The sequence below is a fragment of the Netta rufina genome (genome assembly GCF_964035555.1).
Source record: "Netta rufina genome assembly, chromosome: 2".
NCBI classification, from domain to species: Eukaryota; Metazoa; Chordata; class Aves; order Anseriformes; family Anatidae; genus Netta; species Netta rufina.
The window spans coordinates 152,352,721-152,367,042 of NC_140124.1; the positions used below are offsets into that span (position 1 = coordinate 152,352,721).

General features: G+C 34.7%; 1 protein-coding gene across 2 annotated transcripts in view; it reads left to right on the top strand.

Annotated features, from left to right (window-relative positions):
• Positions 1-14,322, top strand: part of KHDRBS3 (KH RNA binding domain containing, signal transduction associated 3) — an 88,565-nt gene that overhangs the window by 61,077 nt on the left and 13,166 nt on the right. For both annotated transcript variants that reach the window (XM_084281585.1, XM_084281586.1), the window contains one exon: positions 8,738-8,820. In XM_084281585.1, coding sequence (XP_084137711.1) covers positions 8,738-8,820 — 83 coding nt within the window. The remainder of the gene's footprint in view (positions 1-8,737; positions 8,821-14,322) is intronic.

Here is a 14,322-nt window from a genome sequence, read left to right on the forward strand (position 1 = left end):
TTTTTTTTTTTTTTTTTTTTATAGCTGTAGCATCAGCTTGGACTGTAGGAAAAATCCCAGCATCATCAGCCAGACAGCTTTATAATCACTTTTCTAACCTCACTGCTCTGGTGTAATAAACTTGTTCCAACGGCTAATACGCCTCCCATTTTTGCATCTTCAACTGCTTGGGTCAGGAAAAAGCCTAGTATGAGATGGAAGCATGGCCAGGATTATTTTTATAATACCTGGATAAGGGAAAACATACAAGTTGATAGATTTATTGAAGCACTTGCAGATAGTCTCAGGGACACTGTTCTCTTAATTATGAGACTGTTTCTGTATTTACTGAACCAAACATGTGCAATAGATAAAAGTCAAAATATTTTTAATGTGTTTTTAAACTGACAATTTATTCCATTAAGATAAGGAACAGAAATTGTATTTAACTACTACCTGGAGATTTTAATCGTTTCCATAATTTTCAATAAGCAAGAAATACGTAACAGTATGTTAGCAATTCACTACTTCTTTTTTTAGTGTTGACTCCTTAATCAATATTCAGGTAAACAGAGGTTAGAACATAACTGTTCAATCTCAATTACTGTCTAGTAACAGTTTATGCTTTTTGCTTCTTCTTCTTGTCTCTACCAGCTTTAAACCTTTGGGGCTTTTTTCCAAATCAGTAATACAGCAATGGGGCTGAAGCCTTTTAAGATTAGATTTTTATTCACTCCTGCTCTTGTTTCACAGAAGTGTTTTTCAAAAATTCTCTAAATATTTTAATTCTGTACTCTGTGGGAACATATTTGTTATGATGCCATGCCGAGTCCTATTTTGACTGCTTATATGTTTTAAATGAAATGGGAGATTTATCTGAGTTGATAATCAAATGTTAGGCATTAAGGACTGGGCTTTTAATGTAGATTGTTTAAAGTAAAATGAATTCTTGTGGCAGTGTGGAACTGAAAAATAACTGCGATTGAGCAAGTTATGGTCAAGATTTGCTTCAGCAGTACTTCAGAAAGCAATCAGTTCTAAATGTTCCTCCTAGTGTGTGTGAGTGTGAAGTGGATCTTTAGTTCTGTTTCTGGATGTTTATTGTTGTTTTCTTGTGTCCAGACAAGGGTTACCTAAAGCAGTGACCACGTACATAATGTCTAGCAGTGTTTCAATTAGAGTGCTTCAATGAGATTGCTTTCTGTAATAGAAAATTGAATTATGATGGAACGTCAAACAGTAAGAGACATAGGGAGCCTTCCTAATGTTAGGTAAATTGTAACTTGAGAAAGAACATTATGAACAATTTAAAATTACATGTCAATATTTTTTAATTTGAAGATACAGGCTTCTTCAAAGGATGAACAAAGCAGTTGGAATATAACAGATACTGATAACAAACTTCAAGATCTAAACGTTAAAATCTGTGCTTAGTTATCATTTCATTCTGTAAGATCCTAAAGCTTAGAGATTAAGTTTTTAAGTTTATAGTTCCTGAAGCATACATTTGTGGATATTTACAGAGATACCATGTTTTTACTGGTAGACAAAGCAATGTTTTCAGACTTAATTCAGATTTAAGATTGTAATTCTCCTACTAAGTCTATTCTACAAGACTATACTTACACTACATATACTATAAGATATACTTGCTACAGTGGTATGAGACTATGCTCATTCTATTCCATGTGAGAAATGGGGAACATTCAAAGACATCATTGTAACATGCTGGATAACAATATCCTACCCAAAAAATAATCAGATAGGATGTTGTATGTCATGCTTGGAATCTCTCCAGTATTGGAAGGCCCTTGGTTTAGACTCTTGTTACAGGTATTCACATTCCTTCAGTTCTCTCTGGAGAGCATGTGCTAACCACCGGGCTGATGGCTGTCCTGGCATTCTCAGGGTCAGGAGCTGTGGTTTCCATCCTTTCCGTTTTGGAAGAAATTCTTAGAATGTTGTGCGAAGCTTAAAGGGAAAGAAGGGGTGAGGTTGGTTTGTTGACAAGTAGTATGTGTCTGGATGAAGTCTAGACTTCATTTCACAATCTGGTGATTAATATAAAATGTGCATGAATCAATTAATGAAGGAATGAATGCAAAGTCTTACTTTTTACAGGTGAAAGCACATTCAACTGAGTAACCTACAGCCTATTGTTTAGCACATCCTCTTAGAAAGTTCATTCAAATTCTCCCAGGCTTGATGTTGAACATTCAGTTTTAATTCTGCAGATGCTGAGTATTGGTTGTAATACAAAGTCCATTTCCTTTGTGTGAGGAAAATACCAAATGCAATAGATGCATTTAGGACTATGGACTCTGAGTGGAGGGGAAAATACTTCAATTCCTAAAGAACTGTTTACCACAAATGTAGAGCCATAGAACATCCTGAGTAGGAAAGGATCTAGGAGGATCATCAAGTCCATCTCCTGGCTTCACACAGGCCAATCTGAGAGTTAAAATCTAATCTGAGAGTTAAATCTAAGTGCGTTGTCTAAATGCATCTTGAACACTGACAGGATTGATGCCACAATCAGTGTATTTTTCATACCGTCAGTGTTACCACTCATCTCGTTAACTGAGTTGGCCTCAGTCCCTACTGGGTCATATGAGATCATATTTAGTTTAGAAGATTTTGAAAAACAGAGTAAGGCTTACAAAAAATATACTGTGGGAGCAATTTCTTGGAGCAGTGTTCATGTTGATTTTGCAAGGTAAACTGTTTGTAAACTAGATTGCTTCTTCTCATTAACATTCATTTGCTCACTTACTGTTCCTGGTTGAAAAGGAAAGATCTGTAGGGGAAAAAAAAAGGAACAAAATCTTTGTATACCATATGAAAAATACAAGTTCTTTATTTACAAGGTGAATGTCTCCTGGAATGGGGAGCAAAATATTAGGCAAAATAAGGGTTAGTCCAGAGGACGTAAGACTTGGAAAAGAGTTTAAATCCTACCTTCGTTGATTTCCAGTATAATCTTAATCTCACTTTGCAATAGTTGCACCATGTTTAAATTTACCGTGATATTCTGAATACTGATACTTTCCTAAAAACTTGCAATAGCTTTATTCAAATTAATTTCAAATATTCTTGTTTCTGTAGTTATTTTGAGTGTGAAGCTTTGTCTGATTCCTGGAAAAGGGTTTGAAGAAGCTTCATTCTCTAGGAACTACATAAATGATCTTTTTGTCCTTTCTGTCTCTGTTCCCTTCTGTGGATAATGTTGTGGTTTACACTTTTTTTTTAAAGCAACGCGTTCACTGAGTTTTTGTTTTACAAAAGTGCTTAAAGTCAGTGTAAATTCTGGTAAGGCTTTTAGAAAGGAAGTTCAAAGCATCAGAACATTGTCTTTTTTTTTTTTTTTTTTTTAAATTGCAATGTTCTGTTTCATGCTAAATAGGTCAAGAAAAAAAAGAAATGTGAAAAGAAAAATTTAAAAGAGTTTTAAAGGTATTAAGACCCTCAATTCATTGTTTCATTCTCTTTTATGTTTACCTTTGCTTTTGGGATTTTCAAGATGTGCTGAAGAAACAGTGGAAAATCTTTCAATCAGACATTTTAGCTGTGGAAACAGTAGAATTTTTTTTGGAGGAAAAGCTGAAAAGTTTTCATGCCTGCTTATCTTGAGGTTGCAACATAACCTGTATTGTGTATATAAAATATTTCTTGAATTATTTCAGAGTTCAAGCAGCTAATTGGAACTGGGGCCATGTTGTGACTTGATGTTATTGCATAGGCCTTAGTTCTCCTCAGGATTCTTACTCTGGCCCTTGCCACTGTATACAGGAAAAGAGAACTGTTTTGGCATGATAGTCACGTTGATAGTCACTTGGTTTAAATGCTGCTGCCTATATTCATTAGCAACTTTTTTGTTTTGTTTTGTTTTTTAAGTGCACAAAACATAATCCACTGGTACATCTCTCCCATTTCAGAAATACCTTATTTGTACCTTATTTGTTCTGGTTGAATATGCTCTGGTCTCCTTCTAGATGAAAACAGATGAAAATGTACAAACTAAGAGCTTACAGTCTGTACATGTTTGCTGCAAATGTCCTTAATGTTAGCATTCAGACTTAAGATGGAAGTAGCTGCCCATATTTGTTTTGATTGCCCCATATTCCCTGTTGTTTAAGTGATGGGGAGATGTTATTTTCACACAACAAAATGTCTGTTCCTTCCTTTTACAATTCTAATTTGCTGAAAAAATTCTTTACTGCCCTATGCTGATGTTTTCTCTTGTGCTTTCTCCTTCAAGTTAATTTCTGAGCACTGTATTTTTTTGAGCGTGATCGTTTTTATCAGAAAAGACAAAGTTCCACCAGTATTTGGTGATGAAGTACTGGTTTAAGTATTAATTTCAGAGAATGATGAGGAAAAGAAACAACAACCTTTTAGTTATAGTGATAACAGCCTTAATTATTTTTTTTTTCCCTTGGATGTATTTCCGTAGTGGGGCAGAGCTGGGAAAATGCAATAGTTGCACCATTTCTTATTGATTTGATGATTTTTTTTCCAGCACTGCAAATGGCCTTTTTGCTAAAATGAACTTTTTACCCCCTCTTTTTCCTGCTTCTCTGTCTTGTTCTCTTTGAAACATTGTTAATTTCACCTAAAGGGGGGCCAAACACTAGTCTGTCACTGTCACTGCCAGCAGATTATAATTTAAAGCCACCATTTCCTATTCCCCATGAACAAGGGTATGTTCAAAGTACTTAATCATTAGAAAGAAATACAGATGAGCAAGATTTAGCTTGATTTAGAGTATGTCAGGCACTGCAGAGGTTTTGGCAAAGATTGCTTTCATTGGTTTTATCATCATTTGACCTGTGATTGTAACTTACTGTTTAATATACTTGGAGGATGCATATTTATGTATTGCCTTTTGTTCTGTCCATGAAAAATGTCTGCACTTTGCACCAAACAATTCCAGCTACCAAACGCTGCTCTTCACCCTTTGGATTTACATCAACCGCAGGTGCTATCATTAAGACAACTGCAGGCAAAAGCCCTCTTGAAGAGGAAACGTAATGTGATGCTGGTTTAATAGTGGAATTGTTAACAAGGTTAGAGATTTTGCAGAACAGTTTCTTTTTTTTTTTTTCTTTCTTTTTTTTTTTTTTTTTAGAAGATCTCTCTTGTAATTCTAGCCATTCGTTTCCTTTGGAAAAAAAAATCTTAAGATCATAAAGAACATAAGTCAGGCCATTGCCTCTTGATGTCTTCCTGCTTGGTATTTCAAGTGCCCTGTGGAAAGTACCTGCAGTTTTAAGATGACTATAGCATTTTCAGCTCAGTATTTTTTCTACATTTTTGTATTGTAATCAATCATAAACCGTACAGCACATTTGCTGCCTTTTCTTCAGACTAATTCTGATGAGAGTTAGTTTTCTAAGTTGTCCTGAGAAGTATAGTGAATGATAGAAAGTGCTTCCATTCATGGGCTAAAAACACGATTTTGTTGGGCTTTTGTTTTTTGGAGAAGAAATATGGCTTCACTCATATTCACTGTTTGCCAGTGAGTATGACATACTTATATATACACCGATATCCTATGCTAAAGTTCTCTCCCTTTTCATTATATATATGTAAAAATTGCTTTTATTTAGGTTTGCATGATGTGTTATAGTACTGAAACATATAGTGAGATTGCTGAGAACATTTCGTATAGGTACTAACGAAGGTTAAATAAAACTCTGTCAGGAAAGTGGTCACAGCACCAAGCCTGCCAGCTGGAGTTCAAGAAAGATTTGTACAATGCTCTCAGACATGTGGTCTGATTTAGGGTGGTCCTGTGTGGAGCCAGAAGTTGGTCTTGGATGATCCTTGTGGGTTGCTTCTGACTCAGGATATTCTATGATTCTGTGATTTATTGAATCCACAAGAGGTCTGTTTCAGAAACAATAAATAGTGTGGTTTTAATTAAAAACTGAAAATACTCTGCCTTGACTAGCCTTAATAATAACCTCCCAAAAGCAAAAGTTTTCAAATGCAGAGTGACTGACAGAAAATACGATGTCAGATCTAGTTCAGGGAAAACTCTGAAACATAATTTGTCTGCCCCTGCCTCCTTACTGTTTCAAGGGAGTAGTGCACAATAAATAAATGTGGAATTTGAATCTTTTCTCTCTTAACAAGACATCATAAACAGCTCTTTAAACATAGTCTATTTTCGTATCATGTAGCACAGGAAGTTTATTTTGTTTTTAATGTATATCTGTGATTTTATAAATGTAAATACAGCAATAAAAAGGAAGAATGGATCTATTTAAGCAGATTATGGTAATTGCAACACCACAGGTTGATCTTAATGCTTAATGCCAGGCATACTGTATATGAAAAATGGAAACCAGTTATCTTTCCATTTAAAGCTTAGAGTCACCTTCAGCAAAATAATAATGCAAAATTTAATAAATTCTCTACTTTAGAAATTAACACACACAATGGTGAGCAATAGTGAGTTCCAAGCAGAAGTTTTCTGGAAGAGAAAGCTAGCTACATACACACAAGACTGAAAGAAAGCATTGGCCTTCACAGAATAGTACTTTCATTCTGCTGGGCATTTTGTTAGCCTGATAATGCTTTTCCTATTTCAAGTTAACTTTGTTCTTTTGTCTGCAAGAAGTCATAGATACACCATAGCTTCAGGCTAGTCTCTTTTCCCCTTCCTCTTTTTTTCCTCTTTTTTTTTTTTTCTTTTCCTTTTTTGAAGTTGTTGGTATAATGTGAAGAATAGGACCGATTGCTTAAGAATTCTCCATGAATTCCTTAGGGCCAGAGTTCTCCTAAAATGTTAAAAGGTTAATTTTAGTCCTCTGCTTCGATTTGTTGTCACTGATGTGCATATACCGCTGGAGATTGGGGAGCTAGGGATGGCTCGTTCACAGCTAGCAGATTCTATGAGAGGAGACCAAATGTCATGTAAATGCTCTGGAACAGAGCAAATACATTGGCTCAGACAGCTTCTGCTGCTGATCAATGTCTGTATTGTTAACAGATGTCTGTGCATTGCATCAAGAAGTAATAAAGTGCTTGTTCATAATAACTGCCAGGAGGGAATGGTTTTGTGGGTTTAGTGTGTGGCTCATCAAGGAAAATCCATATCTGTATCAGATGGGCAAAGAAAATGCTAAGACTCTATTTTAGCTTTTAGTTTCAGGACAATGAATTATTGAAAGAGCAAACAATGAATTTCCTTTTTTGAGTGGTACCGTTTATCCATGCATCTCTTTGCGACATGCAATTGGAACAATCTTTGTTCCCTTTTCCAGGCCTATGAATAGGCTGTCACTCCCTTGTGCCTGCAAATATTCATGGACACCCTTCTGTAATCATTGCTGGGAAGCAATCATAGTCACTGAGCTAGCAGTGGCAGAACAGTCCTGGTGGGCTGCTTGCTTGGTTTTCCATATAAGCAATTTCAAATGACATTAAAATATTAGAAAATCTCTCAGCTTCCTGTTTGTTTTGAGGATGTCGTTGGCATTTCTGCTGTAGAAAGCTTTCCTTCTGAGCAAGCCATCAGATACAAATTATTGAAGGTGTTTTCTACTAGGGTAGGACAAGCCCCACCTAACTGACACAAGCAGTAGTTTTTATTATTATCAGTCCTCACTGAAAATTTCTTGAAAAGGGTTCTTTTCCTAGGAGAGAGATTGTTCTTTCATAAGACTTTATTCTTATATTGATACACAGTATTGATACACACTTATTCAGAAAAAAACATTTATGTGACATTGCCTGATTTTGGTTTCTCTGGGTCCTTATGTTTTCAAAGTGCCTTCTAATTAGAGTTATTTTCATTTGGTGAAACTGGAGAAGATAACTCTAATTATTCATTGAGGCCTTTGGGATATTTGCATAGGATTTCCTAAATCTCCCATGTCAGGGATCAATACAAAGGAGATGCCATTTTTACTCAACATCAGCTTAGTTCAGTTAAGTTTATTGTTTGATCCAACAGTAAATTAGTGACAGTTCTTTGAATTTCTACATTCCATGTTTCTATGAAAGCACAGCATCATTGTCACCTGTTTTTATATTAAACTTCCGTATGGCTTGTGGCTGTAGCTAACACGGTTTGATAACATTAGTATTTAAATGCCGTACTATTTTGGGAAGAGCAGTATTGTGGTATATACTTCAACCAAATTCTTAAATACTTCAAGAGAAACACTACTGGAGTCATTAATTTAGTGTCTTAAACAATGGTTACTAAACTCCTACAGGGTGAAGAGTGTACAGAGAGCATTCAAGGTAAAGTGGTGGTTCTTACTAGTGTTATCTCTAGGGAATTTTTCTTTCCTGTCTGTAGTCTACATAGGAATACTGAATTTAGTGTCCAGAATTAAGAGTCAGCAGCATGAAGCAGTTCACAATCTTTTATTTAGATGTTTTGGTTCCTAACTGAAGTGCTTCCCTGAACTTTCCTGAAGGTCAGTAGCTGACATACCTCAAATTCAAAGATGTGGAGACATGAAGTATTTGTAGTTTTCTCTGCACAAGACAGTAATGTTAACTAAAATATCTGTTTTGAAGCACATTGCTGCCAGTAGCTCAAGATACTTCCAAACTTATTATACAATCTTAGATGTGTGTGGAATTAGTCTCTTAATATCAAGATTTTGCCACTTCAGAGTGTATATATGTCATATATCCATTTCTGGACGGTATTGTCTTTCATATTTAGAACTAAGTTGCTACTTTGTTTCTAGAGTATGCTCAGGGTTAATATTACCTATATTTTATATCCTTTCAGGAGTATGATGATGGTTATGGAACTGCTTATGATGAGCAAAGCTATGATTCCTATGACAACAGCTATAGTACTCAAGCACAGAGGTAAGTCCAAGATCTGCAGTAACTACAGATGAACTATTGTACAGTTGGAAAGTTAATTTTGCTTAATTACGTTCTCAGACTCATTTTAGACAGGAAAAATATTATAAAAGGCTTATTAGAAATAACCACTAGTGTTTTGTCTCTAGTAGCGCAGAAGTAAAAAAGTCAAGTTACTTAATGGTTGAAAAGAAACAGTGATATGAGACAAAGAATTTCCGTGACGCCAAATCACAAATCAATGTGTTAGGTTGTTCAAGAAATTCAGGAAAATTGAATATTAATTTTGAATTGATGTTCAAAACATAAGGTGTGGGAACTCTACAAAAGGTAGTAAATCAGCTGAAACACAGCTGATTTTTTTTTTCACTTTTCAAACCTCATTATACTGCAGTATTTTACATTTATTTGGTGTTGCTATGTTAAAAAAATAGGCAAGCAAAAAATGAAAGTATATGCTTCTGTGGAATTGTGTTTATGAACAATTTAAATCTCATGTTAATTTGTGTCCCTTTCCTCCCTTTACATAATCAACAGTATTTTTAAGCACTTCTGATTTATTCACTTACAATTTCACTTTCTTAAAGAAACTATTTTATAGTTCCATGAATTGCAAGGAAAACTATTGTGTCCTAGTTCCCAGTGCTGGAAAAAAACAATACAAGCTGTGATGTACAAACTACTTGTATCAGGTTGTAACAAATATGACACATTTTTTAGTAATTTGGCTGATCATCCCCATTTTGGGATACTTCTAGTGGGCACATTTGAAAAATGAAATGGAATTCTTGTGCACCTTTTAGTGAATTTCTTCTTACTCTTTGCTTAGACCCATGCTGATAGTTTGATTAGTAGTAGATTTCCTAATCTCACTGAGAATTTCTTGAAACAATATATGGCAATAAATTTACAATGGTTGAGACAATGCTGAAAAAATGCTAGGAAATACAAGTTATACGTTATTGCTGTGGTTATTTGGGGTGCTTAGGGCTTCAAAATATGCCCACTGGCAACAAGACAGAAGGAAAGGAGAGATTTAGTTGACACTGTTACTGTGAGCAGTATTCATTTACCTTCCACTGAATGTTTAGACTACTTTGAACAGCATAGCCGTATCTGAAATACTACAAAACTGTTCACAGCAAAGTTGAGATCAAAGCTGTTTGCACTTGACATCTGCTTAGCTATAGTGTTGACACATCCAGCATAAATTTAATTGTATAAATGAATATTTTCCTGTGCCCAACAACTCAATGTGAAAAAGCATAGTGGAAAGTTCCAATGTCATTATTATTGAGATCTAACACAAGGAAAATAATACTTTTGTACATATGATACTTGATTCCTATAAAGTCTTGCAAGGTACTGAAAATTGGTTTAAAAAAAGAAAAAAAAGGCATGACACCAGCAGCGTAGGACCTCCAAAATATGATGCTCTGTAGGCATTTAGAGACCAGCTGCTGGTAATGGATTTTTTTTTTTTTTTCCAAAAAGAAAATTACCAAAATAGTCCTCAACTTTTATGTTGGTAATTCTATTCTGTTTTACTGCTTCTAGTGTTGGTAACAGTGTTTATTGCACACAAACAGTCAGATTTCATTACCAAGTCATTTGACTGAGCCCAAACTGAAAACATTACTAGCATTTGCTTCTTCATGCTAAGCAGGCTTTCACTAGAATGTTTTTTCATTTGAACTAAAATTAGCAAAAAGCAAGTTTTCCAAGAAATATATTTGCTCGTGTAAAGAGCTAATGATTATACATAAGAATATGTATAATATTCATACATACAATATGAATGTTGAACTCAGCGTGGTCTGGAAGGAGATGATTCACAAATTGTTTGCTTTACTTTGTCTTTTGCCTGTAGTTTCACAATATTACATATGGGTAGATTTCAATTGCATTATCTCTTGAATAATAATTCATATTTTTTACCATAATCATATTAAGTGATACATCGTAAAACAAAACAAGAAATGATTCACTTGCTTGTATATTTCAAATGGGGTATGGATATTCATTCTCTGGCATGTTTTCTGGCTTGGCAAAAATAATTTTAGGATTGTATTGGCAGGCAAAAAGTAATAACTATAAACAGCCATCTGAGCTACCTAGAACAGCATTCCTGGCTTTAATTTGAATATCAAATAGTAGCCCATATTGCAAAATGTCATTTTGTAACCACTGAGAGATACTTATCATATTTAGGTGTATTACTATGTTCTTTCTGTGAAGGAAATTACAGGAAATAGAATTATTTGCGTAGTTTAACCTTATATCATTCTTGATATTTTACCCTCATTATAAAGCATGGATAGAAAAAACTTGTGTATAGAGGGCATTTATATGTTTAAAATGCATTAGTGACAAGCGTGTATAAACAACATTTCTTCTTTTCATTTGTAATGTTGAAAATAATCTTTTAAGGGTAATAGTATTTTTAGTATATCTTCTGATACTAATTTCTCTAGAAGATTATGATATTAAAGACATTCTGTATTACTGAAGAAAGTTGAGAAATAGCTAATAGACTGAAAAGATGAGTTTGTTCCGTTTGCAGTAGATTTTCAGCATTTGAATCCTGTTTATGCACCTCTTCAAACCTGGTTGATGTTTACAAGTGTATTTTCCTGTGGGATACGCTGGAGACAGTTGAAATATTCCTTTTGTTTTTAAAGATCTCGTATATTTCACAGCTTCCTTTGTTAAAGATGGAAAATTACAATATAATTAAAATACCTCTCTGTTTTTTTTTTTTTTTGCATGGCAGCATGTTTTTGAGATGTCTGTGTGCACATGTGTATGTTCTCCAAATTCAATCGTTCAGTACAGCACAGCAGTACTCTCCTGTACTCTGTATTCTGTTTTTAGTTATGACATGTTTAGTGTATTTTCCAGAAATGGCCAAATCTGAGATTGACTAGGATGGCGTGCTATGTTCAGATATGAAGAACAGCATATTGTGTATTTCTGTGTGCATTAAGGTAGCTGAGAATTTGCATGCGTTTGCAAACAGTTCTTCCTGACTGTAACCTGCTTGCTTCTACCAAATCGTATGTGCTTAAATTTCAATGGCATTTTATTTGACATTGTCAAGTACAAGAAGGGATATAAAAGTCACGCACAATGTGAAGCCTTACTTAAAACCTGTCACAGCACTAATAGGGAGAGAAACATCAGAGTTCTTTCCAAGTTGTCATCCATCTTAATGCCCTGTAATCCCATAGAAGTCGTTTTCATTTAAAACATTTTCTTATCCACTGCTGTTTGTTCATGTAACAAAGCCCCAGATTGTAGTGCTTGGGGATGTTTTTTTTTATCAGAATTATGTTTTATGGTTAAAGAACCCTTAAAAAATATCCCTCGGAGCTGCACAGAGTTTGGTTGGTTAACAGATTTTTAGAAGAGATGCAACTAAATTGTATGCTTAGTGTTTTTTTTTTTTTTTTTTTTTAGAGAATCCTTGAAATTTATGCCAGTACAAGCTAGTAGGGTTAATAAATGAGGCTGTTCAGTATCTTCATAAATATATATATACATACATATATATATATGGATAATCTAAAATTAATTTAACAAAACATTTCTCAGCTTCTGAAAATCAAATACTTCAAGCAGCCAGGACAGTTTTAACCTTAATAGAGTACTGAAAGCTGTCAGAAGCTATGATCATTTATGGGAGATACGTAATGCTGAGGTAAGGAAAGCAGCAAGACTAGAATTAGTTACTCGGTCATGCAGGGCAGGCTTCACGTTATGCCGTCAGTAATTCCTTCAGGAAATCTGGCCTGTATACGTGTGTAGTAATTTAATATTTGCAGTTGTACACCAAAATCTTTTTGGGGTCTTACAGAAGAATGTGAATTGCAAGTGTGTGATACCACTGTGATACCCCACGTGATTCTTGGTGCAGATACTTACATATGTCAGATGCACGTAGATTTGGGAGCTCCCCTTATCCCTGCATGAATGCTTTCTTACGTGACCCAGCTGACCCTTAAAGGACTTCCCAAACCTGTCTAGAACCATAATCTTTGACTTAGATTTACTGTAGCAAGTAGTGGTTATTTTAATGGACCAATGTTACTGCTATGAAAATTCAGAAAATAATATTGTGGAGGAAACAGCAGAATTTAATTGGGTCTTAATTTTAATTGGTAGATCAGTTTAAACATTTTTTCCATATGAAAAAAAAAAATCTATTAATTCTAAATCTCTGAAATATGTTACAAATTGAGCAAACATGTTTTCATCCCTTAGTGGCTCCATACATGATGTGCACAAATGTTTGCGAAGACAATAATAGGGCAAAGGGAAACGGATGCTAATAAATCAATTGGTGCTGTCAGTTCACTGTTTAATGTTCTCTAGAATACGTAAGATTTATCACTGAGGAATTGTAGAATAATGGTAGTGTATGGAAACAAAGTCCACCAGGGAGATGTACTACATCATTCGGATTTAGCACTGCCATCTGCTTAATAGCATTGAGATGACTACAGAGGTACTTATGATCAACCATTCATAGCATTGACAGATGCTGCAGAGAGTTAACATGCCAGAGAACGAGGTTTGTTACTAAAATTCAGATTATGTGACAAGGTTGTGGAGAAGGGGGGTGGGTTTGTTACCTCTCCAACAGCATTAAAGGTTTACTGTTTGCTTTTAAGTTTGCTATCAAGAGAGAAGGGCTAACGTTGTTACTGTAGCACAAAAAAAAAATAATAATCTAGAGAACCCCATCTGTCTGTGTGTGCCACTCAGAAGCTTCTAATAACTTCTTATGCTTTTCTGGTAGCATTTAAAACTGGATTTATTTATTTATTTATTTTCCTGGGGAAAAAATTGCTTTTGACTAGCTTCATTATTTTTATCTACGCTGGAGATCAGCAGTCTCTACTATAAAATAAATAGTTTGTATAACTATACGTCTGTGTCTGTTTAGGGACAAAAATAGTAAGTCACTCATGTAGTAATGTAGTCATTTGGTGTTTAATTTATAACATTTATGATTTTAAAATTGCTTTAGATCTTCAGTCTGGATGATCTTGCCTTCACTCAGTTGCAGAAGAATTTAATCTTAAACACCGATACAAAAGGGGAAAGATTAGCACTTAAAATAATTGCTGGCTTTTCCTCACTGTTTCTTGCACTGTTTTCTGATTTTCACAGTTGCTTCTTAATCCTCCACATTTCTCTCAGCAACAACCATTGTGCTATTGACTTAAACAGTGTTTCTCAGTCACTTTCTTTGCATATTGAACAATAATTGCTACCACTTCAAATCACACCAAAATGTGGTACATTCAAATAACTGCAATTTGCCTGTAAGCCTCAGAGCCATCCTGTCAAGCTAATCTGAACTTTTGGAGGGAGTTTACAAATTCTTTATAGTCCACTTATTTTTATTCAATGCATCTAGTTCACTTTGTTCATTCGTTAATGTGTTGAAGGATAAGTACATTATGCAACTTTAAATCTTTTATCTAAATCCTTGAAAAC